Genomic DNA, 27692 nt, shown 5'->3' with positions numbered 1-27692 from the left:
CTGATCTACCTGGTAAGCTCATATTGAGCCATCTAAACCCTGCTGCGCATGCCCTCCCCCTTCCCTGAAGCTCTCTACTCTCTCTGTGATACAAATTCTGCTCCTGTATGCACTAATCCCCGTACCCTCAAATTGGTGTTGCTGTGCATCTCCCCTCTTGCATCCTCTCCAGTTTGGGGGCTCCGTGAGGCTAGCTAGCACCAGGTTCACATGCTTCTACACCCTGGGGAAGTGGCCAGCACAGGGTCAGCCTGGAGGAGAAAAGGATACCTGATGGTGAGCGAGACCCAGGGGTTGAGTGGGGTGTCCCCACGGCTGGGAAGAGGCGTACACAGTAGACTAGATGTACTAGGGAACAAAGACTGTGCGCAGGGAGGTGGCAAACCCCAAAAGGCACTCAAGGAAAGGCTAGAAGAGCTGGCAGGAGCCCTGGCCAGGTAAGTCAGTTGGTTAGAGCGTCCTCCCCATGAGCCAAGGATGCAGGTCCATCCGGGTCAGGGCACATACAGGAAGCAACCAATGAATGCATAAATAAGAGGAACAACAAATTGTTCTCTCTCTCTAAAATAAATTTTAAAAAAAGAGATAAAGTATTTTTAAAAAGCAGTGGGCAGGAAACAGGCAGACTAACCTCTCATCTGTTCATCCATCCCTGCCTTCCTTCCCTCCAGCACCCAAGAGGGCTCCTCCGGCGACGGGAGTCCCCGCGCTCGCCCTTGCCCCCTCCTCGCGCAGCCCCGCCCCCGACGTGCGCAGGCCCCGCCCCTCCTGCGCCCCCTCCCCCTCTCCGACACACACTACTAGCGACAGCCAATGGCCGGGGTCCTATAAACCGAAGAGGTAGCCTCGCGGAGCTCGAAGACCGCGGGTCCTGGGCGCGAGCGGAGGCAGCCTCGCCGTCGGAGTCGCAGTCGGAGTCTCGGGACCTGAGCCGCCCGCCCGCGCGCCCATCGCAGCCAGAGCCTCCGGCTCAGCACCGCGCGGTCATGGATCCGAGCAGCAAGGTGAGTCGCCCGCCTGCCCGGCCCGGGTCCCTCCGACTGCCCGGCGGCGCTGCGCACCCCGAGCGGGCGGCGCGCGTCTCTGAGCCTCTCTGGGCGCCGGCCTGCGGCGCAGGGGCCTCGGGCTCCGGCGGGCTCGGGGCGCCGCGCGCATTGTTGGCGCTCTCCGGCTTCCGGGGACGCGCGCGGGGGGACTCCGGCCGGGAGCGCACGTCTCTCACGATCCCGGCGCGCCGGCTCCTCCTGGGGCACCCATTGGCTGAGCCGGCCGAGCCCCCGGCCCCGGCGGCGCGCGGAGGAGGCGGGACCCTCCTCCCCGGCGCGGGAGCCGCCGCTCCCCTCTCCGGGCGCCGCGCGGCCTGCGTTCCGCGGCGCGGCGCGCTTTCTCAAGGCCGGGACTCCAGCCCCGGGGTGCCCGGCTCCCGCCAGGCTTGGACGAGAAGGAGCTGGCCCCTGAGGCCCTTCTCTCCGGGGAGCGCAGGCCCGACGCTTCACGTGCTCCGAGGTGGCACGTTTCCCGTGGGGCGGGGCTGGGGAGAGCTCCGGGGGACCGGGAAACGCGAAGGGACCCCAGTGGAGCCAAAGGCGGGCGCCTGAGGAACGAGAGGGTTCCTACTCCGAGCAGACGAGGGCTCTTTTCTGGGGAAAAACAACTCTTCTTTCACCTGTAAACGGGTTTGCCCTGCAGTGGATCTTTGTCCTACCCAGAAAAAGTGTTGAGCCCCTCCGGTGTGCAGGACATTATTTATTTCCCACCTTCCATCTTCCCCCTTGTATAGAATATTTTCAAATCACTTTTTTCTTTGAAACCTTCCCTTCCACCCTCTTGAATGTTCCCATCTCCTGGGCCGGGAAGGCGCTTGGATGCGCTCCCCCCTTTTTTTTTTACCTGGAGTGCTGGAGGAGTACTGAAGGCTGCACTGGCCCTGCCTGTGGGCTCTGGGGGTGTGGGTGGGACTGAGCGGGGTCTGGGTGGGCAGAGTGGTGCCTGACATTGACACCAGGCTGGACCCTCAGCGGGAAAAGGCTCCGTCATCTCTGGAATCCTGACGACTTGCTTCACCCCGTCCAGGGGCACACATTTCCCAACAGTCGGAGGTTAGCCATTGTGCTGGGATATAACATAATAAAAATCCAATGAGAAGCGCTAGTGGTGGGGGGCTTGAGACCACAACGTCCAAATACTTGCTGTGATATCTCAGAGCTCTGGAAGGCCACTTAACCTCTCTGGGCCTCAGTTTCTCCATGTATAAGACAGAGATAACTTGTTTACTTCCTCAAGGGTAAGAACTATCTGTTCGGAATGTGATACAGGATCTGGGTGTTTATTTGTTGAGTGGATAAGTGACTATTCTGCGGGGAGATAGAATATTCTTACAGTTTATTAGGTTCTTGGCTAGCAAATGCTTTTCTGAAGTTCTGCAGATGTGGTTTTGAAGTCCAGGTTAGCTCGGCTGCCTTATCTGCATAATAATGTCATTTTCATCATTAGAGTATCTGTAAGAATTCAGAAAAAAATTTGTGTGTCCTCATAGATGTTCCATAAATCTTCCTTGCCTCTTTGGGCTCCCATGATGCATTGCTCTTACCTGGGCCTCAGGTGACCTGTACCTGGGTTATGGCCTCTGTCCAGAAGTCTGGCATTCTGGTAGTGTGAGCTTTTGGGGAGCCCCAGGATGTATGAGCTGTGAGTACCACTTAATGGAGGAAATCATTAAGGCTCCAGTTCTTCAGTAGGGGTTTGTGGGGAAGTTGGTATGCAGAGGTAGCCAGCTCATGGGTGAGAGATAAGTCAACTAATGTGGCTGCCCTGCCTCCCCTGTGGGGGAGATATGAAGTCACGTTCCAATGAACAATGACTTTCCCATGGTGACACGTTGAGCCTCCTACCTCAAAACACACTGCCAGCTTTTTTAGGATGACATAAAGGGTAAAAGAGCAGGAAGAGCCCTTCCAGTACATCGCCCAGCCCTCCATTTGACAAATGGGGAAACTGAGGCCAGAGAAGGAAAGAGATGTGTCCAGGATAAGGCTGTCACAAAATAGTTGAGATGTTCTACAATATAAAAAAAGATGCTTTCTTCTCCACACCCTTGTCCTCTGTGCCACCCTCCACTCACCCCAAATGAGCAGGAATTCCCAGACACCTAGGACTTTCCAAGCTCTTTCTGGGCAACGTAGGAGTCTCAAAGTTGGATTAGGCATAACTTGACAACTGAAATCCTTCTGTGAGTGAGAACAACACATGTTCTCACAAAACTATGACCTTGGGGAAATGGCTTTTCTCAGACCCTCAGTTTCTTCCCCATAAAATGGAGGTTCGCTACCCTGTGGTAGACGTGGTGAGACAGGCCAGGGGCCCTCACTCAGGGCGGTGGCTATTTTAAGTGGAAACACCCTTTGTATGTACAGCCTGTTCGGGTGTGAAGGCAGTGTAAACGGCTCCATGATGATCCTTGTTCCGTGCTGAGCCATTCAGGGACCCGACCCTACTTGCCCCAGAGCTGGGTCAGCCCCAAATCCCCCATAATCAGCTTGTGACTTCAGGGAGCTCAGCTTTACACAGTGCCTCCTGGTCACGGGGTGTCAGGGCCTAGAGTTCTGCTCTGGCTCCAAGGGTACAGGCATCCAGTTCCCCCTCCCCCAGGCTGGCAGAGCTGGGAAGCCTGGAACAAAGGGGGAAGTGTGTGCAGCATTGGCTTGGGACGCCAACCTCAGCCCTTCCCCATGTCACTCCTGGGCAAAAAGGTGACAAAGCCACTCAGTTTGGTAACCGTCTCCAGGATAGTAGAGGCTGAGAAGGCTCCTGGTTGGACTTACAGGCTCAGAGAGGCCGGGTACAGGCCCGCAGGCCCTGGCCTGGCCACCAAAACAAACATCCATTGTTACCTCCCTTCGTGGGAGGTGTGGAATAGAGCCGGAGGCTCTGCCTTCCAGCTACCAGGCCAAGAAAGCAGTAACGAATGCATAAATGCTGGGGTTTTACAATAACTAAGCAGGGCTCCCAGGTCCCGAACTTGGGCAGAACGAGGGCACTATTGGGCCGCGGCACCCTGGAAGTGAGGGGAGAGAGCTCTTGCCAGATCCCAGCATATGGAGCCTTTGGCTACTGAGGCCTCTGCTGGACAGGACATCTGCCCACATCATCTAGCCCAGAGCTGTCTCCCCCCCCATCTTGACATTTGGGAGTGGGGTGGGAAAGGCTCCATCAGAAACAGCCCAACCACTGACCTCAGGCCAGCCACACCCGTTATTGAAACTTATTTTCTCAACTGTAGTAGGAATAATAGTACATACCTCTCTGGGGCAGGTTGTGGATTTTTTTAAATTATAGAAGTAATAAAGCCAACAGTGGAGAAGCATACAAAGTAAAAGAGTAAATGTCTTCTCCCTGTTGTAATGGTTTGGTGTTGATCCTCAGATCTCATTTTGTGCGTGTGTATATGTGTGACTATAAATGTAATTTTTATGTAGTTGGATCATACCTTCTACCTAGTTCTGTACGGCCCTTCATGGTCCATCCTGTTCACTCACCACCCCTTGGAGGTAAATACTTTCAGCATTCTCTGCATGTACAAGCAAGTACCATTATATAAGTTTATTATCTCCTCCTTCCTTCCATAAAACATACATTCTGTACATTGTTTTATACTTTGCTTTTTTCTCTGAATAGTCTATCCTGGGGCTCTTTCCACATCGAGTACATACAGATGTGTTGCATTCTTTCCAACAGCTGCATAGTATTCCATTACGGGCATGTCCCACGATGACAAAATAGTGCCCCCATCACTTTTTCTTCATACCATTCATCACCTGATGTATCTTAGGTATTTCTTTTCTGCCCTTGCCCTCAACTAAAATATCGAGTTCTAGAAAGGCAGGAATTTGGTTTATACTGCTGAAACCCCATTGACTACAATAGTGTTGGGAATGTGCATTCAAGCCTTCTCTTTCCTTAGTAATATAATTTATTTTTCTTAGAAAACTTCTCTGATTGAGACCTGGAGGTTAAGGGAAGGGGCTTTATCAAGGTCACACAAGCCGGGACGCTGGGACTTAGATTTGCTTGCTGAGAGTGTCTGGGACCTTTGCATATTCCCAAAGTCTTATTCAATTAGTCCCATCAGAGTTGAATTGGTGCCCATCTCACCACAGAAAGGGTACCTCCTCAAGGGTGGCAGCTTCTCCAGATGTCCAGGTCCTGTCCCAGAGCTCACACTCACAGCCCAGGGAGCCAGTTGTTTGCATTTAACATCCCATTATAGGAGAAACACCTTTTTATTTATTTAGGGAGAATGATTTTGTTTTGCCTGGGAGGCTTTGAAAATCCTGTGCAGTTTATGTGTTGGGTTTGCATGTAGCAGTTAAGGGACCTGGGGCTTAAAGCTGAGTTTGGCAGACTTTTTCTGTAAAGAGCCAAATAATAAGTAAATATCATTGGCTCTGTCCCCATCAGCCACAAGCACTCAGCTCTGTCATTGTAGCACAAAAACAGCCATAAACAATATATAAACCAATGAATCTGGCTGTGTTTCAATCAAACTATATTAATGCTCACTGAAATTTGAAGTTAATATAATTTTCATGTATCACAAAATAGTAGTCCTTTTTTCAGCTAATTAAAAAATGTCAAACAAATTCTTAACTGGCAGGCTGGATTTGGTCCATGGGCCATAGTTTGCCAAACTTGGCTTAGAGCAAAATCTACCCAAGTAGCCAGAAGCTTGGGCCTAGGCTGTCTTGGCTCAGGCTGGGCAAGGCCCAGAGTTAGTAGAAGGGAATTTGACCTACATAGAAAGCACCAGGTAGAAACCTTGTTTCCTTCAGGGACCAGTACCCGGAAGCGGAGGGGGGAAGGACATGAGCAGGAAGGGCACAGAGTTTGGCATCAGAGACCCCTAACTTGAAATTTTGCAGAAGCTGAGGGATGTGCTGGTACCTGCTTTTCTCTTTGAGGCTCTCATTTTCTCATCTGTGAAAGTGGGAGCAGTTTCTCCCTGGAGTGTGTTCGCAGTGGCTAAATTGGAATGTATAAGCAGCCCTTGGTGTATGGTGCCTAGCCCCTCTCAGGTGCTGCTGGTGCTGCTGAATTTGGCAGCTCCCTCCTCTCCTCCTCTGCTTTAAAGATTGATGAGTTTCCACACCCCCACAAAAGATTGATCAGTCCCTTCTGCCTCCAGGGCCACCATGGGATGCAGGCAGGCGCAGCCAGGCAAAAGTCCTGACATCACTGGAAGGCTTGAAGGAAATGGCTTCAAGGGGAGTAAATGCCTGAGGTTCCCCCAAGGTCAGGCATCAGAGAGATAACCCATTACTCGGCTTTTTGAAAGAAAAGGTCAGAGAGGGTGAAACGCCAGTAGAGGGATCCAGTTTACTGAGTGTCCCGAGCCCCTGCCTCTGACTTTCGGCTCCCATCTATCAAACAAGGTGTTAAAGCAGTTCTGCAATTTCTTGGGCTTCTTCTTTTAATATGTTTTTATTGATTTTTAGAGAGAGAGGAAGAGAGGGAAAGAGAAATAGAAACATCGAAAAGAGAGAAACATCAATCAGCCGCCTCCTGCATGCCCCCCACCGGACATCCCGACCAGGAATCCAACCACGATCTCTCAGTTCCTAGGTTGGCTCAACCACTGAGCCACGCCAGCTGGGTCCCTTTTTATTTTAACCCTTACCTGAGAATATGTTCATTGATCTCAGAGAGAGGAAGGGGGAGAGAAAGAGAGAAACATCAATGTGAGAGAGACACATTGATGGGTTGCCGCCTCTATGCGCCCTGACTGGGGATCAATCCTGCAACCTAGGTGTGTGCCCTGACCGAGAATCAAACCCACAACTTATTGGTGTATGAGACGACACTCCAACCGAGCCACCCGGCCAGGGCACTGGGCTTCTTTTTTGATGCGCAGAATTTTGTTCACATGAAATCTTAGAAAAGAAACATACACAAAATAACAGAGCTGTCATGGATCTGGTAAGCCCCTGCCCGCCCCCTCCCCGCCTCCTTAGAATTGGGAGCCAAGCAGTTACAAAGGCCGTATCCCAGGCTCCACTGCACCCGGGGAGGCCATGTGAGGAAAGGGGGTGGGAGCGACACCTGGACCCTCCTCCCAAAGGGAAAGTCCTATGTCTTGATGGCAGTAGCCACATGCACTCTGTCTGCTGATATTGACCAAGGTCCTGTTGAAGGCCAAGCCCAGGGCTGAAGGCTGTGCTGAGGAAGGGCACATGGCAAGTCAATTGGTACGATGCTCGCCGTGCTACATGGCCAGGCCATCATCATCGTGGTGTGTGGGAGGAGAGGTCCTGGATGCTTACATCTCATCACTGGCTTCCTGGGGGAGTGAGAACTCTCAGTGAGGCTCTGGACCCCCAGAATTAGTATAGAAGTGATAAGGGGTGGGGGGCATGAGATCCCTCTCTGTGCTGGACCCTAAGCCTGGCCATTTGCTGAACTGAGGGGCCCGTGGCACTCTAGCAGAGTCAGGGCTTGAACTCAGTTTGGTGGTCTTTCCTCTGCAGCGCTGTGGGTTGGGGTAGGGAGTTACTGTTGGCCTGTTTCCACCTCTCAGCTGAAGTTTCAGTACTCATCAGAGGACTGATAAATGGCCAAGTTAAAGTCTGTTAGGATGAACACCGTCTGGCAGAACAGGTACACTCAGAGCCAGAGGTTCTGTGCTGTGTCCTACCCTGGGCACTCTAGGTCCCATGTTTACCAAGTTCCCAGTCTGGTGGGTGAATAGCAGGTGGGTATTCCCAACTACTGCGAGCAAAAGCTGGAGACCGTAGCAGACGCACAAGGGCAGAGGCCTAGAAGAGTGTGGATATTCTAGGATGTAGCTCCATCCCCAGGGGAGCTCAGGTTCTGGGCTACACATTGCTCCTGCACCCCTAAAAAGGGCTTCATAAGAAAATCACAAGCTGTGGGTTTTATACCCCTTCTCTAAAGTATCACCAACTTGTCCATCAGCTTGACACCAAAATAAATACATGTTGAATGAATGGACTTCATCACCATGTTTCAGTTCCAGTCACAGGGCTGGTGGGGCAGATGATGCCATGGCAGCCCAATTAAGGGTGGCTTCCTGTCCTCTGATTCAGAAAATGCTTGTCAAGTGAACCCTGTGAGCTCTATGATGGGCACCGATTCAGACCTTGACAGCAACCCTGAAGGGAAGGAATTCTTATCCCCATTTCCTATGTGAAGAAACCGAGGCCCAGAGCCAGGGCCACCACATACCCCAGCTCCAAGGTGAGGGAGAAGCAACTCCCTGCCCTTCAGGCTGGGTCTCCGGACCCCAAGTCCAGCAGTGATCATCTGGGTTTGGTGGGTGCAGTAGGAGTGGGAGACAGGAGTGTGAATGTGTGATTGGTGCCTACCAAGGAGCAAGGGCCATGATCTGCCCCTGCACCTAGCGTCCAGCCACACTGAGAGCACCGCCTGTTTATTCTGGCCATATGGGGCCCCTTTTTTCCCCTGCATGTACTGTCCTGTCCACCTGGAATGCAGTCTTGCCACCACTTCCCCACTAGGCGGACTACCTGTCATTCACGGCCCAACTCCAGTGTTGCCTCCTGAGAACCCATCTTTGACCGTTCCCAGGCAAAATTATAAGTCTCTCTCCAGGACCCCCATAGTGCCTTCTCCCACCGACTGGATGAAGCTCAGACCACACTAGCCTCTGTACCTCACCAGAAACCTCTTCCTTGATGTCAGGACCAGGGCCTGTTTCATCCAGGCCTGAGCCTGGGTTACTGAGCATTTTTGTGGATCTTAATGCAGCAGCCTGCCTTAGGGGGCTGATGTGGCTTTAACTCACGATGTGGGCAGGCAGGTTTTCTAAAGCAGAGTTTGACCTTGACCTGCCAAATGGCTAAGTCCATCAGAAGGGTTGTTCTTGGTTCCCACCGCCAGAGGCTATAGCTGCTCAGCTGGGTCCCAAGGGTGACTTCAGAGGCCCAGAGAGACCCCTGGAACATCCTAGCCAACTTGAAAACAGGACCTGTAATAATAGTACTACTTCTTACAGAGCCCCTGCTGCAGTGTTATTTATTTATGAGCTACTGGAATGATTTTTACCCAAGCAATACATAACCTTCTGTATTATTTTTCACTGATATTTTCATTTAAATTGCTTTGTTCTAAGTAATATGAAACAGCAGGGCTTGTAAAAAAATTTCTTTTGAATAGGTAATATATTCACATGGTTCAAAATTCAAAAACATGCCCAAAAGTTATAAAAGAAAGTCTCTCCCTTCTTACCCTGCCTCTGACACCCAGATCCCCCAAGGTACCTTTCTGGTGCGCCCTTAAATAAGTAGATATTTATATTCTTCCCCTCCCTGCCCCCAGCCTTATCTGTTTATTTTTTACACCAAAGCAGCATGCAACAAACTACTCTGAAGCTTGCTTTTCTAACTTAATATATCTTGGTGTGTGTCCCAAATCAATACCTAAAAAACTTTCTTTTTTATATTGAATTATATAGTTATGCCACATTTTATTAAATCATAGGTTTACATTGCTTGTTTTATAGAATTTTTTTTAAAGGTATTTTTATTGATATTTAGAGAGTAAAGGAGAGGGAAAGAGAGGAAGATCGATACGAGAGTGAAGCATCAGTTGGCTGCCTTCTGCGTGCCCCCATGCCAGGAATCGAGCCCACAATCTGGGCATGTGCCCTGATCAGGAATGGAGCTGGCATCCTTTCAGTGCACGGGACAGTGCCTGACCAACTGAACCACACTGGCCAGGGCTGCTTTGCTTGTTTTATACTTAGTCTATTGTGTACTAGAAAAACATACCTTTCATACCATTTTTATTACACTCTGGACAACCCAGTGGACAACCCCAGGCTAACGCATGTGACTCACCAGGCAGAACGCTCTCATGTGGTGGGTTTCAACAGCCACTGTTTAGCCTCCCTCTGTCAATGCTCAGTGCCTTTGGACATCCTCTTACTTAATCCCGGTGGTTACCCTATGAATTGGGCTCGGCGGAGGCCTCAAAGAGGCCTGTCAGATACTCACCACCCGCTCAGAACTGACAGCCCTGGATCTGAAGGCTCCCTAGGGAGTTGAGAAAGAGGGGACTCACGGGCACTGGGACATTCTGTGTATGGGGGAGGGGGTTTGAGCTAGGCTGTGAATGACAGGAGTTAAAGGGAGTGCAGCCTGTCATGAAGAAAACCCAGCACCCAGGATGAATGTCCAGAGTTTGGCCAGGAAGGGGCCAGGTGTGCTGGTGGGAAGTAGGGGCCCAGCGCTCACCTGAGAACATACCCTGAGCCTGTGCACTCGGACTAGCCCAAGCCTCCTTCCTCTTGCTCAGCCTCTGTTGTGAAACCTTGGCTTTCTCAATCATTGGCATGACGGCTTCTAGAGAATGAAAAGACCATACTAGAAACATGTCTGGTTAACAGCTAAGCCCAGTGCTATCTGCAAGGATCTTGAAGTCAGGCATCTGGGTTCTGTGGGGAAACTGAGGCCCATAGCGAGGCGGTACTGAGCTGAGAGCCTCCCCTCCACACATGTGGCTCAGGATTGTGAGCTTCCCAACCCTTCCCTCTAGTACCCAGAGCGGTGTGGTGCCCACAGTTGATCTTTGCCGTTTCTTCCCTGGCTCCGTTCTCTCACAGCCAGTTAAGGGCTTGCCTGATGTCACATTCCTTGGCTTTTTCGTTTTAAAAGGGAAAAAAAAGAGGCCCTCTTTTAACAAGAGGGGCTCTTGCAAGCAAGGCACCCTCTCTCTAGCAAGGCACCTTGTCACCCAGGTCCCAGCTGCCTGCTTCTCTCCGGCCCTCAGCTTCCAGGGGACAGAAACCCACCACCGTTTGCCTGCTAGTCCTTTGCCCATTGAAAACACCTTGGCCCCACACTCTTACTTGCCTCATGTCATGTACTTTTCCAAAGCACATTCCTGGCTGGTATGTCATCTGTGTCCAAATAACCCTAAGAGGCTCAAGGTCTGGGGATGGCTGCCGTGAGGGACACTAGGTGGGGAATCAGGGAACCCCAAGCCCCAACCTGGCTCTCTACAGACCCCTAGAACTCTTCTCTCCCTCATCTCTGTCTTACCTCTGCCTCTTGGGGCTCAGTTTCCCATCCTGTGAATGGAGGGGAAGAGAGGGGAGGGTTGGACCACATCTCCAATGCTGATCAGCCTGAAACTGTTCCCATTTTTCAGACCAGCAAACAAAGGGCCTGGGAGGAGTAGGCAAGACTCACTTAGCCTGCTGGAATTCACAGAGCAAGTAAGCAGGTGGATTGTAATCAGAAGCCAGCATCTTTGGGTCCAAACCCCATCTATGTTGCTTCTCCCATGTAATTTGGCCCCCCTTGCATAGGGGCATTGGTTCCTGGGCCTCCCAGTCAGAGCCTGGAGCCACTTGGACACCCCAGGCATGGTTCTACCAGGGCAACAAGACCCCAGAGGATGCCAAGGCCTGTCCATCTCTAACCAGGACCTAGCTGCAGAGAGAGAGCAAAGGCCCTATTCCCCCCTCCCCCTAGGAGTGAGTCTAGTCTGGCCAGCCTGGTGTCTAGAAGTCAGCAGGGCTGGTTGGGGCACTTGAAGTCAAAAAGTGGCCAAGTTTCCTGGGAGAAAGACTGGTGCAGTGCCAGGAGTCAGGCAAGATACCTGAACAAGAGAACCTGCCAGCCCATGCTCTGCCCTGCAGTAACCCGGGCCTGGAGCTGCCTGTAACAGTGTGTTTTTTCTCTACAGAAGCTGACAGGCCGCCTCATGATGGCCGTGGGAGGGGCAGTGCTTGGCTCTTTGCAGTTTGGCTACAACACTGGAGTTATCAATGCCCCCCAGAAGGTGAGTGTTCTGCTTCCCTTGGCTTGTCAACACCAGCTTGCTCTGCTGTGCACCACACACTCTCACACACTCACCCTGCCTCTTGCATGTCAGTCATTTATGTCAACTTACCATTTGCCTGAGTAGCTGATTTTCTGGCCTTGAACAGGTCAGAAAAATCGTTGGCCTTAAAATCTTAGAGCTGCAGAATTCTAGAAGCTTGGGGCCCATAGAAACATGGGGTCTTAGTAGGCCATCTTGAGCAACCTCCTGTACAACACACACTTTTACAATAAAGAAATCCCTGGTATAATGATGCATTATAGAGAGTGCATTTATGTGGCACCCTGGGGCCAGAGATGACTCTTGTGGTGCTTATCTCACTTGCTGCTCACCTGCAGTCCTAGCGGGCAGGCAGGCAGCATCCACCATGCCCATCCTGCAGGTGGAGAGAGTAGCCAGAGAGGAGCCTGCCTGGCATCACCCATCTAGTCAGGAAGAGCTGGTATCCAGCACCAGTCTCCCTTGGAGCCCTGGAAGCCAGGTGATCCCAAAGCCTGTGCTCACACCCATCCACTCACAGCACACTTCTTGTAGGGCATATTGTTCTAGGTTGAAACTGCCTCCTCTCCCTGAAGGCCCTGTGACAGTCAAAATACAAATGGCATATTGCCCTAGGGAACTGCAAGGGGTGAAGTGTTTACTTCCCATGTGTTTACTTCCTTTCCCCATGATGTATCCCAGATCTGTCCTCACTTGTTCACTTGAATGTCAAGACTAGGAGGGACCCTGGTGATGACCTCCAGCCCAGCCCACTTGCTTTAGGGAAGAGAGAAGAGGGAAGGAGGCAGGAAAGAGAACTGTACTTTTTCCTCTACACCAGGCCTTTTGCATATGTTTCTGAGTTTGGGTGGTGATTTCCATTTTATAGACCTAAAAACTGAAGCCCTGAGCAGACGAGGGTGGATGAAATGACCAATGGGCTCAAGGCCACAGAGCTAGTGAATGGTGGAGTCAAAAGCCAAACTCTTGTTTACAGGACCTTCCTGACCAACCTCCTTGTGAGTTTAAAATGCAGGACCTTCCCGGGGAGGGTGAAATGAGAGTGGACAGTCCTCCTGTCAAGACCACATTCCTTGTCCAGATAGAAAGTGAGTGGAACTAGTTCCTGAGGCTCCGGGGCCTGTTTGGGAGAACTGGGCAGTGTCAGGAGTCAGAGCTGGGCTTCCTCCAAACAGGCGGAGGGTGGCTGTTGGAGCTACGCCCCATGCTAAGGAGCAGGTCACCAGGAAGGCCAGGCCTGCTGAGTCATGCTCAGCTGTAGGGGACATGCAAGGACTTTTCCAAGTTCGTCTGAAATGGCGACCGTGGGCCCATGCTTAGAACAGCCACAAGCCCTGCTTTGCTAAGTGCTCTAGACAGCTCTTGCCAAGGTGTGTGCCTCGGAGCTGGCTCCGTTTGGGAATCCTTACAGGCAGAGTCTGTGCCATTGTAGAGGGAGATTGAGGGCACGTTAGGGTCCCCTGGACACTCCCAGATTCTGATCTCATTGGTCTGGGTTTCTGTTTGGGCATCGAATTTTTAAAGCTCCCCTACTGATTCTAACGTGCAGCCAAAGTCAAGAGCTACTGGATGAAGTGATGTCCTAACTGTGATCACACAGTGAGTTACTGACAGAACTAGGACCCAAAGATCAGGATACAGGAGATGTTTCCCAGCAACAACAGGGTGGGGGTGAGCACAAGGCCTGGAGATGGGGGAATAAAATGCCCAGAGGAAAGTCTGGTGCATGACATGGGTGAATGGGAGGAGAGAAAAGGTTGGGAGGGCCACAGGTAAGCCAGAGCCTGGCCACCAACTGCCTGTGAGTAGCTTTCATCTATAAAATATCCAATCACCAGCATGGCACAGGACAATCAGAATGGGCATGTGGGCAGCACCATCTAGGGAGTGTGGACTTCAGAATGGGGACAAGGAGGACCCATTAAAGAGGACAGAGATGATCAGATTTGCATTTTAAGGAAATGATCCATGCATCTGGGGTGAGGTGGATCCAAACATGTGAGACTAGAGACTGGGAAACTGGTGAGAAAGCTGCTCTTGCAATAGGGGTAGAAAAACAAACACTGGATAGGAAGGGCGGTCAGGATTTAGTCATCAGATTAGTGTGAGGGCAAGAGAGGGGGGTTTAAAAATTGCTTCTGAATTTCTGGCCCAGAGGAGGAGCAGGCCTGTGGGACCTGCAGGAATTGAGGTTTTGTGTGACACCACCGGAGATGTGCAGGAAGCACTTGGATGTGGGGTCTGTTTCTTAGGTCGGTAGTCAGCTGGAGAAAAATTGCAAATTGGTCACTGGCATCCAAATAGCAGGAGAGAGGATGTTCTAGAGAGACTGGAATAGAGAGAAAAGTAAGAGTCAAAGTTCACTGATAGAAGAGGAGGATCCTAGGCAGGAGGAGAGCTGGCACCTCCAGGCCAGGAGACAAGAGCCTCACAAGACAGGAGGAACAGAAGCACCGGAGGGCAAGGGTGTTGGCCAGGTTCATGGCCGGGTTTATTCACGGCCATGACCTAGAGCAGTGCCTGGCCGTTGGAACAGACCCTTGGGAAATAGTGGGTAGAGGAATGGAGTGAAGGAATGCTTCCAGGGGCCCCAGAGGTTGACCTGGGCAAATCGGCCCCATATTTCTGGATGTGAAAGACCCAGTGGTGACCTTATGGTGGCAAAGGCTGACTGGGGGGAGCCGTGTGCGTAGAAACCTCCCTGCAGTGGATGGAAGAGAGAGGGGAAGTGGGAAAGAGTAGAAACAGCCCTTCCAGGAAACTTGGTAGAGAAGGGAGAAAGGAGGGGTGGGTGGTAGCTAGAGGGGTCCCCTGGCTAAGATTATTTTTTTAGTTATAAAGACTTCATTTTTAAACATGTAAGGAATCAGCAGAGGAGGGGTGGGGAGGGGCTCCTCCAGGAGGAAGATGGTGGAGCTGAGGCAAAGGGGCTGCATCAGGCCAGAGGGGCTGAGATGCTTCTGAGGTTGTGGTTGTGGACAAATCCAGAGTGAAGTCCTCTGGTTCTCGGGGCCTCCCGTCTAATCAAAAATAGGTGAAAAGTGAGAAGACAGGTAGGGCAGCTGGCCAGGGCACCTGGGAGGCCAGGTGGGCAGCACCAAGGGCCCAGCTGAGCCTGTAAACAGTGCGTTTGCGGGCACCTGTCCAAAGGTCATTTAGAAGCCAGCTCCTGAGTTGCGGGGCCAGAGACCTGAGTGGTCGGAACTGATAACGCACACTCTGAATCTAGCGGCGTTTCCTGGGCGCGCACTCGGGCCCTCCACCTGTTTACTCTTGCACTTGACAAACACATCTCACAAGCCTGGCCGCAGTTCTCCCAGCCAGCAGCAGATTAGAAGGGATAAATTTAACGCACAAAGAGGGGAGAGGACTACACAAGAGTGAGAAATGAAAGCACAGCTCAGAGCAGGCCGGGCACTGGGTTTTCCTGCCAACTTCATTCAACAAGTTCATGCAACAGGGACTGTGCCAGGTAGTATCCTAAACACTGGGAGGGACAGAGCTGTGGGCACAACAGGCACATCCTGGTCCTCTGGCAGCTGCCTGACATATGGTCTGAGCTCCCAGAGGAGTGGGGAGAGTCCTTGGGAAAAGCCAGAGTATAATTAAACAAAGGGCTTCAAGGTGCTATGGAGCAAAGAGGAAGGGATGACTGATGCTGGGCTAGGGGGATGGTAGAGACAGGAAGGATTTCTCGAAGGACTTGGCAGCTGCTCTAGACCTTAAAAGGTGGGTTGGCCCCACCAGGAAGGAGAGTTGTCCCAGGCATGGGGATGGTTGGTGCAGAGATGTGGTGGCAATGAAGTGTGCACGGGTCATGCTGACTGCCCTTGGCTATTTGGAAGAACTTCTCTTAGGAAACTGTGCGGGGCTGATGGATTGGCCTCTGATAGTAAGGATGCCGGAGCTACTCTTAATTACCAGGAGCTAGGTCTCTTCCATAAAACAGCCCCCAGAGGGCTTCCTCCTGGAAGTGGTTAATTAATCATAATATCACCTTAAATGTTTACAAAGCAATTCCCCGTAAATTATCTCCTCACAGCCGCTTCCCAAGGTGGGTGGGGCTGAGGTTCTGAAGGAGGAAACCGAGGCGAGGTGAGGTTACCTGGACAGGGAGAGAGGCTGAGCCTGAGGTGGACTCCAGGCCTCATGCCCCTTTGACTACCCTCCTGCTGCCCCGCGTTGTATGAGCGATGGCAGCATCCCATGACTCCTCCGTGCCAGGCCTTCCGTCTCCCTGGGGAAGGAGGGAGGAGGGGTGTGCCCAGCCACAGAGAGTGAATAAATGAACAAGGGCATCATACTGGGTGGAGAAAACTGCCTCTCCCTTCCGCATATGGCTGAGTTGCCAACAAAAATGACTAAAGGCCATTTAGAAACCATGAGTTCCTGGCCAAGGGGCAGCACCAGGCATGTCTAAGAATGAGGCATCCTCAGAAAGTTGTTTGACAAAGGAGGGGCTTGATCTGGAGAGCCAGCAAGGTCGGCCTCACCCAGGATGACTTGGTGAGTGAAAGTACTGGAGGCAAGGCCCTTTGCCCTTTGGATCTTAGGGGGCAGCCTCTTCTTAGATCCAAGGAGTTCTGACTCCCCTCTCCACTTCTCCATCTCCACTAATACAGACCATTACAGCTTACTGTGTGTTGGCCATTGTTCTCAGTGCTTTAGAAATCCTAATTCAGTTGTTTTTTTAAATAACCCCATTAAATAGGTACTATAATCCCTGTTTTATAAGAAATTGGGCACAGAGATGTTAAGCAATTAAACCAAGGACACAGCTAGTAAGTGGCAGATCTGGAATTTGAATCCAGGACATCTGGCTCCAGTCTGCATCCTTGACCACTGGAAGCACTGGCAGTTAGTTCTACTACTGTTAGATGAGCACCAAAACACCCTTTCACACACTTAGAGCTGCTACCGGCTGTTTCCTCCTGCTATGACTTCCAAGTCGAGTCAAGCTCAGTCATGTGCAGACATCTCAACAGCTTACACAATTTCTTATGCCATTACCCGTCACAGCTACATCATTGGACAACTCTTCCTACCCCCAGTCTGTGCTGGGCCCCAGCAACACAGATGAATCAGACCATCCTCATGTTGAAATTTAGTCTAGAAGGAGGGAGCATGTGGTACCTGTGGTGACTTCTCAGGGCAGTAATGGAAATGTGGACAGTCCAGTAGGAGCAGAGACGGGGGAGGGACAAGGTACCTGGCCCATAGAGCAGGGTTTTCTCAACACTAGATGTTTGGAGCCAGATAATTCTCTGGTGTGGGGTCTGCTCCATGCATTGTTGGATGTCTAGCAGCATCCCTGGCCTGTGCCTGTTAGATGCCAGTAGTACCCTACCAGTGTGACAACCAAAAATGGCTCTGGACATTGCCAGAAGTCCTCTGGGGGCCACACTACCCCAGTTCCAGAACCACTGAGATAGAGAAGGAGGGATGGTTATCAGGAGGGCTTCCCAGAGGAGTGTTTGTGCATTTTCTGAAAGGTGGTTAGCAGCTCACCAGGGAAGAGGAAGAAAAGCAGCACAAAGGAAATGCAGAGGTGCGGGGTGCCAGAGAGTGTGGGGAATTGTATGGGTGGGGGGACATTTCATCCCGAGGGTGGTGGGGAGTGAAGAAAGGCTGCAATCAGGGGAGACCCTGGAAGCCAGGCACCAGTGAAGAGGCCAGAACCAAGGCTTGGCCTGGGTTTGGAAAGAAGCAAAGTCTGGGCTTTTCCTGAGAAGCAGCCTGGGTGCTCCAATCCTCTTCTGTGGGGTGGGGTCCAGCTTCTAGTTCTATCTTCAGCTGGACCCGAGGGCCCAGGGGACCCAGGGGCAGGGTTCTCTGTCCAGCCCCACCTGAAGCATCTGACTCTGAACTCCCAACTTACTCTGGGGTGTGGCTGAGAGTTGCAATGGAGACATAAGCTCTGGGCTGAGGATGGGGGAAGGGGTGCAACTCCAGCTGTGGGGGGAGCAGGGAGAGCAGGAAATAGGGGTCAAGTTTAGGTTGAGGGACTAAACTGGACAAGCTGGCCCTTCTCCCAACTGGAACTCACAGCTTGGCTGGCTGTTTAACCCCTTTATCCTCACAGTAGTATCTCCGAGAGAGAAGAGAGGGTTGAGAGGGAGCTCTGATTCTCTCTCAGGATGATTTAGTAGACCCAGGCGTCCTGGGCTAGAGGAATGTCTGCAGGGAAGGATGGTGAGACCAGCCAGAGGTTCCAAAACCTGTACCCCTTCTATTGGTAGTAGTCTAGAATTCTAGATCAAGGGTCGGCAAGAAGGCCAAATCCAGCTAGCGACCTGTTTGTATGGCCCATGAGCTAAGACTGTTTCTAATTTACATTTTTAAGGGGTTGGGGGGCGGGGAGGAAGCAACAGAGGCCCTAATATTTTCTATCTAGCCTTTTACATAAAATGTTTCCTAATCCCTGCTCTAAACTGTGACTTGTATGCTCCCAGCTGTCAGGGAACTCACTAGTAAAGTGAGTAATCTCATCCTCTAAAGCCTAGAAAGCTGTTTTTTCCCTGGAGCTGAAATGTGCACTCTGGGGCTCTGTACACCAGGCAGAGTCTGAGGAGAGAGCTTTCCTTCAGGTTCTTTCCTACAGTGTAAATTCCTTAGGGTAATGCTTTGTCTTCCTGCAATTTGCAAATGGAAAAACCCCGTCCTTCATGCTCCTCTGAAAGCGGCGGGTTCACCCACAGCGGTGGTGGGAGTAACAGCTTATTCCGATGCTCCACCTCATTGCAGACTCAGAACTTCCTCTGTAGACGGCTGACATGTGGTCCCTCACCCACAGTTGCATGGGTGGTGGGGGCGGGGGAGGGTGATTTCCAAGGAGTCAGACATGATGCAAGCCTCCCTGCCCCACCCCCACACTCACCTCGGGAGAACTGCTGCGGTGAGAAATAGCTTTTTACTGAAAACCATTCAGGAAACCAGGGTTTCTCTGTGCTGGCCCCTATACTGTCACCGAGTGGACCACTGCCTTGTAGTTTGATGAGAGGACAACTGGACAGAGATGTCTAATAGCCCCCAACTCCTGACAATCCCCCCCTGAAACTGACAGCACCCTCCCTTTCTCCCTAGAATGCACACACTCACACAGACCCTTGCAGGGTGGAGAGGCTGGGAATGAGCTGTAAAGGGAGTGGAGGCGAAGAGGGACAGCTAAGCCTGTGCATTGGGTGGGCAGGGAGAAATTAATTGTGAGAAGAGGAATCTGGCTTCGTTGGATGGGAGGAGTCGGGAGCAGAATCCAGGAGAGACCCAGGGCAGGTGTTGCATGAGTGGAAAGTAGGACAAACTAGGAGGCAGAATTGACAGGACCTGGTGATTGATTGGATGGATCCAGGGTGTTCGCCAAGCTTGTGACCAGCTCGTGGGATGGGAGCACGTGAGGTGGGCGTGTTCAGAAGAAGCCTGTGCCAGGCTTCTCCCCAAACGTGAGCCAGGCTGAGGATGTTGCCAGTAACCTTATTGTAGGAATTGGGTCCATGGGATCCTTTTAGGGAAGTCGTAAGTAGGTTCTTCCCTTAGGGACACCCAGGCCACTGCTAAGATCGATGCTGAGGGCAGTAACTGGGTGGAAGCAGTGACCCCATAACCTCTCCCTGTGTAGGGTTCTTCTGATTCTCCAGGGATCCCCTGCCTTTCCTGGGCCAGGGCCAGCTTTGAGCCCCACATGGGGCATGGACCCCCAGGGGCAGGAGGATACCTAGCCTCCACGCCAGCAGCAGGAATGGAAAACTGGGCATAGCTTCTTCCCAGAAATCTCAGGTGTCAGATCAAGAGGCAGGAATCCACCGCACAGCCTCAGGTTGGTCAGGAAGTACTCCTGGGATAGAGAGGATGAGCCTGGGGCCAAGGTCGAGGAGCCTTGCTGCTTACCCTTTCTCAGCCCCATAAAGTAGCCTGAGTAGCAGAAGGGCCCATGAGCCACAGAGGAGCCAGCCCTGCACAAGGTTTGGCCCCTCTGACTTGTTACCACAAGCAGGAGACTTAACAAAGGGGGCTCTAGTAACACCTCACTTGCACGTGGTCCTCAACAGCTCCAGCCAGCCGCAAGAAGAGGTTTAAAGACATGAACTGCCCAAACAGAAGCCTCAGCCTGTATCCTTCCGCTCATTTTAGGTGGACGCCCTTACTCAGCACTTGCCTACTGACTTTCTTTGCACACATTTCAAACAAGTTCCATTAGTTGACTTCTTGGCAGAATTTAAAATGATAGTATGGGAAGTTCTTTGACAAGCATCGGGACCACAGGAAGACTCTGAGAGCTGCAGAATGCAAAACTTGAGTTTCTGGGGGAAACACCTCTCCTTGCCCCCTGTAAAGAGCCCCAAGGACATCAGTGCCCTGAAGCCCTGCTTGCAGATCTGGTTGCTGAGGGCAGCAAAGTGAGAGTGACAGGAGAGAGAAAGGTTTCCACCAGATGACAGGTCAGGAAAATTTGGGGCCTCAGAGGGGTGAGTGTCACTTATCTGGACAGTTCCCTTATCCAGGACAGCCTGTTCTCCTCAGAGCCTGATAAATGGAGCCTTACTGTTCTCAACCAGTCCTCCTCTAGGCTTGGTTTTGTCCTTTGAAGAACACAAGCACTTTGTGTTTCACTTTGTTTATTGAAATCCACCTTCTCTCTGCCCTCAGCAGAAGCAGGGGTTTCCAGAAGGAAAGCCTAAGGCCCTTTCTTCATTGACTCCTTCCTTCACTCACTAAGCGTCCCTGGTACCAGCTCTGGGACAGGCACTGGGGTGAATCCTTTGAGGTTCCTATCTTCAGGAAGGACAGACTTCTGGGCCCCTTTGGGCTGGATCTCAAAAGGTTTTAGTGTGGTAAGGCAGGGTGGGCACCTCCGGGCAGAGTCCCCATGAGAGGTAGGTGAAATTAGAGGCATTGGTAGGTGGGAGGTTGGACCGATAGCTGGCAGGAACCTTGATTTTGAGTTGTGGGATGCAGGCTTGGTCAGACTTTGTCAGTGTCTGCACTTCCCTCAGGTCAGTCCTGGCACCTGGTGGGGTCCCTTGGCTCAGTGATGGTGCCAGGCACAATGTAAGCTCCATGAGAATGTTTCATTAATGCCCTGCAGCACTATGAAGTAGACATTTCTAATGTTGTCATTTGAGATGAGATCATTAGCCCTCGATCACACTGGAGAAAAGGGTAGAGCTGGGATCTGAACGTGGTTGTGTCCAGTTTCCTAACCTTTGTACTGTCTGGCTTCCCTGTGACAAGTAGATCATTAGGGCTGGCTGTCCCTTCCACCCCTCCCCATGGCCACCTATCATAACCCCCTACAGCCTAGCCTGTCAGGTATCTCCGAACCTGAGACAGATAATGGAAAAAGATGGTTAGTGGCCAAGGATCCACTGTAACTGTGGGGCAGGCCCAACATACTCAATGGGCATGCCTGGGCCTCAGTTTCCCCTTTGGCAGTTGTGCCTATCAACAGCCTCCTATTCTGCTAGACCCCTGGGGCTTGGGAGGATTAGAGAGGGCCAGCAGCAGTGGAGGTTGTGTAAGAGATGCATGCTGCTGTGTGTGCATGAACTTGTAGCAGGATTGCAGGGAGGGGTGCTGGGATAGGCATGGAGTTGTTTGAGCTGCAAGTGGTGAGGGGAGGAGGGGCACGCAGGTTTGTGACTGGCTGAAGCCAGGAATGTTCAGATCACGTGAGCACGAATATGTGTGTGAGATCTGTGTACATAGGAAGTTGCTTCTGGGTACATTGGGCCTGTGCCCAGCTGCACATGTGGCTAGGGAGGCCTGGCCAGTCCCGTGGCCCTGGGTGTATGTCTGCGTTGCCTGGGAGTAGAGAGAGTGTGCTCAGGCAGAACTGGGTACCTCCTGCCTTTCATTCCTGGGATCCGGCCAGGCCCTCCCCTGGGGAGGGACAGGACTGGCGGGCAGGCCTGTGCTAGGACAGGTGGCTCCAGTTCCTGGAACTGCTTCCTTGTGCTAGCCTTTCCTATATTTCCCAGCTGGGCACCTGGGAGAGGGGAGGAGGCCATAGGTCCTTCAAGGCGGGACTTCCAGGCCAGCCACAAGGAGCCTGGGAGACAAAAGAGTGGCAGTGTAAGTCTCATGAGCATGGCTTGTGTGCAAGTTGGTCACACCAGGCCCTGAGTGCAGAAACAGTGAGCCTGCCCTCTCTTCCTCCCCAGCAGGGGGGGTGGGAGAGGGCCTGGGTGGCAGGAGCTGGGGCCTTAGGTACCTTGAGAAAGGGGACAAGTGGGAAGGAGCACTTGCTCTCAGCGTCTCTGCTCTATGCCTGAACTCCCACCACAGGGCATTTGCCATCATCCCCTGCAAGTCCTGTTGAGCATGCAAAACCACACAGGGCACATGGAAAGCATGCCCAGGAAAGTATGAGAGCTGGAAATGGAACCCAGCCCCTTGTTTCTCACCTGGGGAAACTGAGTCCTGAAAAAGGGAGGGACTTGGCTCAAGAACATGAAGTGAATTTGGGCCTGGCCAGGAGCTGGGTCCTCTCCAGCATGCTGTGGCAGTATAGCCCTTCTTGAGGGGCAGTGACAGGGGAAAAGAACCACTGGGTCCTGACCTCGCCCACAAGGCTGCATCTCCCCCTGCAGGTGATTGAAGAGTTCTACAACCAGACATGGACCCACCGCTATGGCGAGACTATCACGCCCACCACCCTCACCACGCTCTGGTCCCTCTCCGTGGCCATCTTCTCTGTCGGGGGCATGATTGGCTCCTTCTCAGTGGGCCTTTTTGTTAACCGCTTTGGCCGGTGAGCAGAGGTGTCCTGGCCCCGCCCAGGGTGTCCTAGATGGGTATGGGGGTTGGGGGAGACGTCCCTGCCTATTCCAGGGTATTCCCTATGACCCAGTCCTTGGGGAGTCTGGGGTATCAAAGGACGCACCTGACCTGTGACACCCCCCCAGACGGAACTCGATGCTGATGATAAATCTACTGGCCTTCCTGTCCTCCGTGCTCATGGGCTTCTCGAAACTGGGCAAGTCCTTTGAGATGTTGATCCTGGGCCGCTTCATCATCGGCGTGTACTGTGGCCTGACCACGGGCTTCGTGCCCATGTATGTGGGGGAAGTGTCCCCAACAGCCCTGCGAGGGGCACTGGGCACCCTGCACCAGCTGGGCATCGTAGTTGGCATCCTCATCGCCCAGGTGAGTGGGGCAGGGTCTGCCCCCCCAGCACAGCCCCACCCCACAGCTTCAGTGGCTCTTGGAGGTGTGTCCAGACAGCACCTGACTAGACCTCTCACCCAGCCCTCCACAGCCCAGCCTCATGGGACAGCCTAGCACAGGTCCCAGAGAACACGCCACCACTCCCAGTTCCCCCGTGAGTCTCCATGGCAGGAGAGCAAGTCTGTCCCAGCCCAGTCAGCCTTTCTTCTCACCTGGGGACCCAGCCGCAGGCACGCCCACTGGTTCCTCACCATGCCAGGCTCTCTTCCGCCTCCAGGCCTTTATGTCTTCACATACACTACCCTATTCCCATCCCTAAAAGTGACCTGTGGCAGAGTGGCAGTCCCCATACCCTGTGCCGTCTGTCCTCCCACTAATGGCAGGAAGTAGATCCTACTTTCCCCATCTTCCAAATGAGGGATTTGAGGTCAGAGAAGTAGAAGCCTCTTGTTAATGGCAGAGCCTCAGAACCAGAGCCCTTTTCTAAAGCAGCAGCAGACACAAAGCCGGCCAAGGCCACTGGGTGCAGGGGGCTGGCTGTAGGGGCCCGGGCCGGAGCCCTTAGCCGCTTCCCCCGACCATGCTTCCCCAGGTGTTCGGCCTGGACTCCATCATGGGCAACAAGGAGCTGTGGCCCCTGCTGCTGAGCATCATCTTCGTCCCGGCCTTGCTGCAGTGCATCCTGCTGCCCCTCTGCCCCGAGAGCCCCCGCTTCCTGCTCATCAACCGCAACGAGGAGAACCGGGCCAAGAGTGGTATGGGCAGAGCCCTGCCCTCCTCCCCACCCCCTGGCCCTGGCCTTCTCCCCGCTCTGAGCCACCCCCGCCTTCCCTCCGATCCCCCCAGTGCTGAAGAAGCTGCGCGGGACGGCAGACGTGACCCGCGACCTGCAGGAGATGAAGGAGGAGGGGCGGCAGATGATGCGGGAGAAGAAAGTCACCATCCTGGAGCTGTTCCGCTCGCCCCTCTACCGCCAGCCCATCCTCATTGCTGTGGTGCTGCAGCTGTCCCAGCAGCTGTCGGGCATCAACGCTGTGAGTGCCCCTCACCCACCCTTCCTATGGCCCCAGCCAAACCCTGCGCTCAAGTACGTGCTGTGAACAGAGCCCAAACTTAAAATCACAAACAAGCCCGTCCCAAAGGAGAAGCCTTTCTTTAGAACCAAACTACTGCAGTGTCTCCTTCATTCTCTACTCACCTGGTGCCCCATACCCACCAGGACAGAGGCAGGGAAAGGGCCACAGCACCTGGCCAAGCCCCAGTGACTTCTCTGTCCTGTAGGTTTTTTATTATTCCACAAGCATCTTCGAGAAAGCCGGCGTGCAGCAGCCTGTGTATGCCACCATCGGCTCCGGCATCGTCAACACAGCCTTCACGGTCGTGTCGGTGAGTCTCTCTGTGTGCCCTTGCCCGCCACCTGTCAGCAGCCAGGGTCCAGCTTAGTGCTTCTAGGCCTCGTGACTGAATGGCAGCATTTACTGCGAGCCAGGCATGTGTCACGTACTCCCTAAGTGCTATATAATTTCATCCTCAATGTGTCAGGTTCATTACTCATATCAAACAGCTGATGACGCTAATGCTCGGAGAAGTGTGATGGCTCGCCCGAGGTCACAGTCAAGATGCTCAGCTATCTGGCTCTCTGGGGCCAGCTCTCATCCCCTGTGCTGCTGTCAGCTTTAGGGCCAGCTTCCCTTCCCTCACTCCCTGTGTGGCCCCCAAGCCGAACCCCAAGGAGAAGGAGATACCATCTTTCCCTTGGTCTTAACAGTGTGATGCGGCTTTCCCACTCTTAGGGGGAGCTCCTGGGTGGGGAGGACTCAGGGGCACCGGGTGGAGGTGGCACTGACATTCTCTCTGCCCACAGCTGTTTGTGGTGGAACGAGCTGGACGGCGGACACTGCACCTCACTGGCCTGGCTGGCATGGCAGGCTGTGCTGTGCTTATGACCATCGCGCTGGCATTACTGGTCAGTTGCCACACTGTGGGGGCGAGGTGGCAGGGGTGGGTACAAAGCTCACATAGGCTTTAGCTCCCAGCCTTGCCATCAGCTCCCAGAGGCTAGGGTGCTGCTCTCCCTAGTTCTGCACTTGACCCACTCACATCCTGTCCCAAACTGGCTCCTCCTCGCATGGTGCTTTCTCACCACAGCACCTCTAGCTTCAGAACCCAAGTCCTTTCTCCCCAGGAGCTGCTTTGCCCAGTACTAACCCTTTCAAAGTCTTTATCTGTAGCCTCAGTTCACCTTCAGAACAGTCCTAGAAGGTAAAGAGGTGTAGAAACATTCCTGATCTCACTCAGTCCCCACCATTTTACAGGTGAGGAAACCTAGTCCTGGTGAAGTTAGTGATGTAGCAGATAAAGGACAAAGCTAGGCACTGACCTCAGGTCTGCTGGTCCCAAACCCTTGACCGTAACCCTGTGCCAGGCACTTCACATACTCAGACACTCATTTGTCCAACCTCTGCACAAGGAAAGCACCAGTACGCTAATTTCACAGCTGAACCAAGGCTTAGAAAGCTCTATGATTGCTAGAAGTCCGGCACACAGCAAGTGATGAGTGTCAAATCTGGGATTTGAGCCAAAGCTCCTAACCTCTTCTGTGGCCTCCTCAAGGGGGGAATGATGAATATATAGAACCATATTTCTGAGGCCTGTGCTGTGCCTGCTTCTAACACCCACCGCAGAAATGTTCTTCCACATCCTCTTGCCACAGGCAGACTTGTCCGCACCCAGAGCAAGACCACAGGGACCTCCTCTTAGCTCTCCTGCATGCACACCACATAACCATTCCCAGAGGGTAGACTGGAGCTCACAACCACCATGCAGGGCATAAATCATTTTGTTCAGATGAAGGAACTGAGCCCCAAGGCAGGGTACCTAAGTCACACTACAAATCTAGGATCAGTCCCAGGCCTCCTGCTATCCAGCCCAGCCTGCCTCTGCAATTTCTGCTTCCCGAGGCTCCAATCTAACTTTCCTTCTCTCTCTCTTGTCCTCAACAGGATCAGGTGCCCCAGATGTCCTATCTGAGCATCGTGGCCATCTTTGGCTTTGTGGCCTTCTTTGAAATTGGTCCCGGCCCCATCCCATGGTTCATTGTAGCTGAACTCTTCAGCCAGGGTCCTCGCCCAGCTGCCATTGCTGTTGCTGGCTTGTCCAACTGGACCTCGAATTTCATTGTGGGCATGTGCTTCCAGTATGTGGAGGTGAGAAGCCCCATTGTCTCTACACATACCATCTCTCACCTGCCAAGAGCTCTCCCAGCTCTTCCCGTTGGAATGAGACTCAGAAGCCCAGGGCACATAACTATGAACCCTGATTTCAACCTCAGGGTTCTTTCTTTGGCTTTGAATTGTCTCCATTCTGCTCTGCAATGGTAACCTGTTCCCTGGAGCCTATTGCATGCCAGGTATAGGCAGGCAGACTTATTTAATCATTCCAGCACTCCTAGGTTGTAGGCTGGTGTTCCCTTTCTCAGACCAGAGACTTATGATTAAAGTCACTTATCAAAGGTCCTACAGCCAGAACATAGGGTCAGGACTCCAATTAAGTGTGTCTATGTGTCTTTCAGCAACTGTGTGGTCCCTATGTCTTCATCATCTTCACCGTGCTCCTGGTTCTGTTCTTCATCTTCACCTACTTCAAAGTTCCTGAGACCAAAGGCAAGACCTTCGACGAGATTGCTTCCGGTTTCCGGCAGGGGGCAGCCAGCCAAAGTGACAAGACACCGGAGGAGCTGTTCCACCCCCTGGGGGCTGATTCCCAAGTGTGAGGCACCCCACACCACCAGCCCAGCCTGTTCCCAGCAGCCCCAAGGATCTCTCAGAGCACAGGCAGCTGGGCGAGACCTCCAGTTTGACAGATCTCAACAGCGCTGGGCCTGGGCTCCTTTCTTCAGCCAGCAATGATGTCCAGAAGAATATTCAGGATTTTTAACACCTCCAGGATTTTAACAAAAGCAAGACTGTTGCTCAGATCTATTCAGACAAGCAACAGATTTTATAATTTTTTTTATTACTGATTTTATTATTATTTTTGTATCAGCCAGAGTCTCCTGTACCACACTCCAGGCTTCACCCTGAATGGCTCAGTGCCTGAGGGTGGAGACCAAGTCCTGCCTAGACACACTTGCCTTCTTCACTAAACTAATCTGTAGGGCTGGACCTATGATATGACCAAGGACACACTAATTGAACTACGAACTACAAGGCTTTACCCCTAGAGGTGGCCATGGCCACTCACTTCTGTGGGCCTGAATCTCTCCACCCTAGGGGTCAGGCTCCATTAGGACTTGCCCGTTCCCATCTCTTCCTACCCAACCACTCAAATTAATCTTTCCTTGCCTGCGACCAGTTGGGAGCACTGGAGTGGAGGGAGGAGAGGGGAAGGGCCAGACTGGGCTGCCATGTTCTAGCCTCCTTTGCACTGAAGGCCAGACGATCACCACGAGAGGAGGGCCGTGGGAGGCTGAGAACTCACTACTCAAGAACACGTGGATGCTCCTGCCCTGCTGTGTATAGATAGAAAATATTTATATATTTTTTTGGTTGTCAATATTGAATACAGACACTAAGTTATAGTATATCTGGACAAACCAACTTGTAAATACACCACCATACTTCCTCTGTAACTTACCTAAACAGATATAAATGGCTGGTTTTTAGAAA

At 52.5% G+C, this 27692-nt stretch overlaps 1 protein-coding gene across 1 annotated transcript; it reads left to right on the top strand.

The window, feature by feature from the left end:
• The first annotated feature begins 836 nt into the window (after positions 1 to 836).
• SLC2A1 (solute carrier family 2 member 1) lies at positions 837 to 27692 on the top strand. Its single transcript, XM_087820372.1, has 10 exons — positions 837 to 1004; positions 11725 to 11820; positions 22449 to 22609; positions 22764 to 23004; positions 23618 to 23780; positions 23872 to 24059; positions 24307 to 24411; positions 24890 to 24991; positions 26028 to 26231; positions 26597 to 27692. Exons 1-10 carry the CDS (start codon positions 987 to 989, stop codon positions 26795 to 26797), a joined length of 1479 nt encoding a protein of 492 aa, XP_087676498.1. The 5' UTR covers positions 837 to 986; the 3' UTR covers positions 26798 to 27692.

Source organism: Miniopterus natalensis, chromosome 9, assembly GCF_054644295.1.
Source record: "Miniopterus natalensis isolate mMinNat1 chromosome 9, mMinNat1.hap1, whole genome shotgun sequence".
NCBI lineage: Eukaryota > Metazoa > Chordata > Mammalia > Chiroptera > Miniopteridae > Miniopterus > Miniopterus natalensis.
The sequence above is the reverse complement of the archived record's forward strand: the minus strand, read 5'-3'. Positions and strand labels throughout refer to the sequence as shown.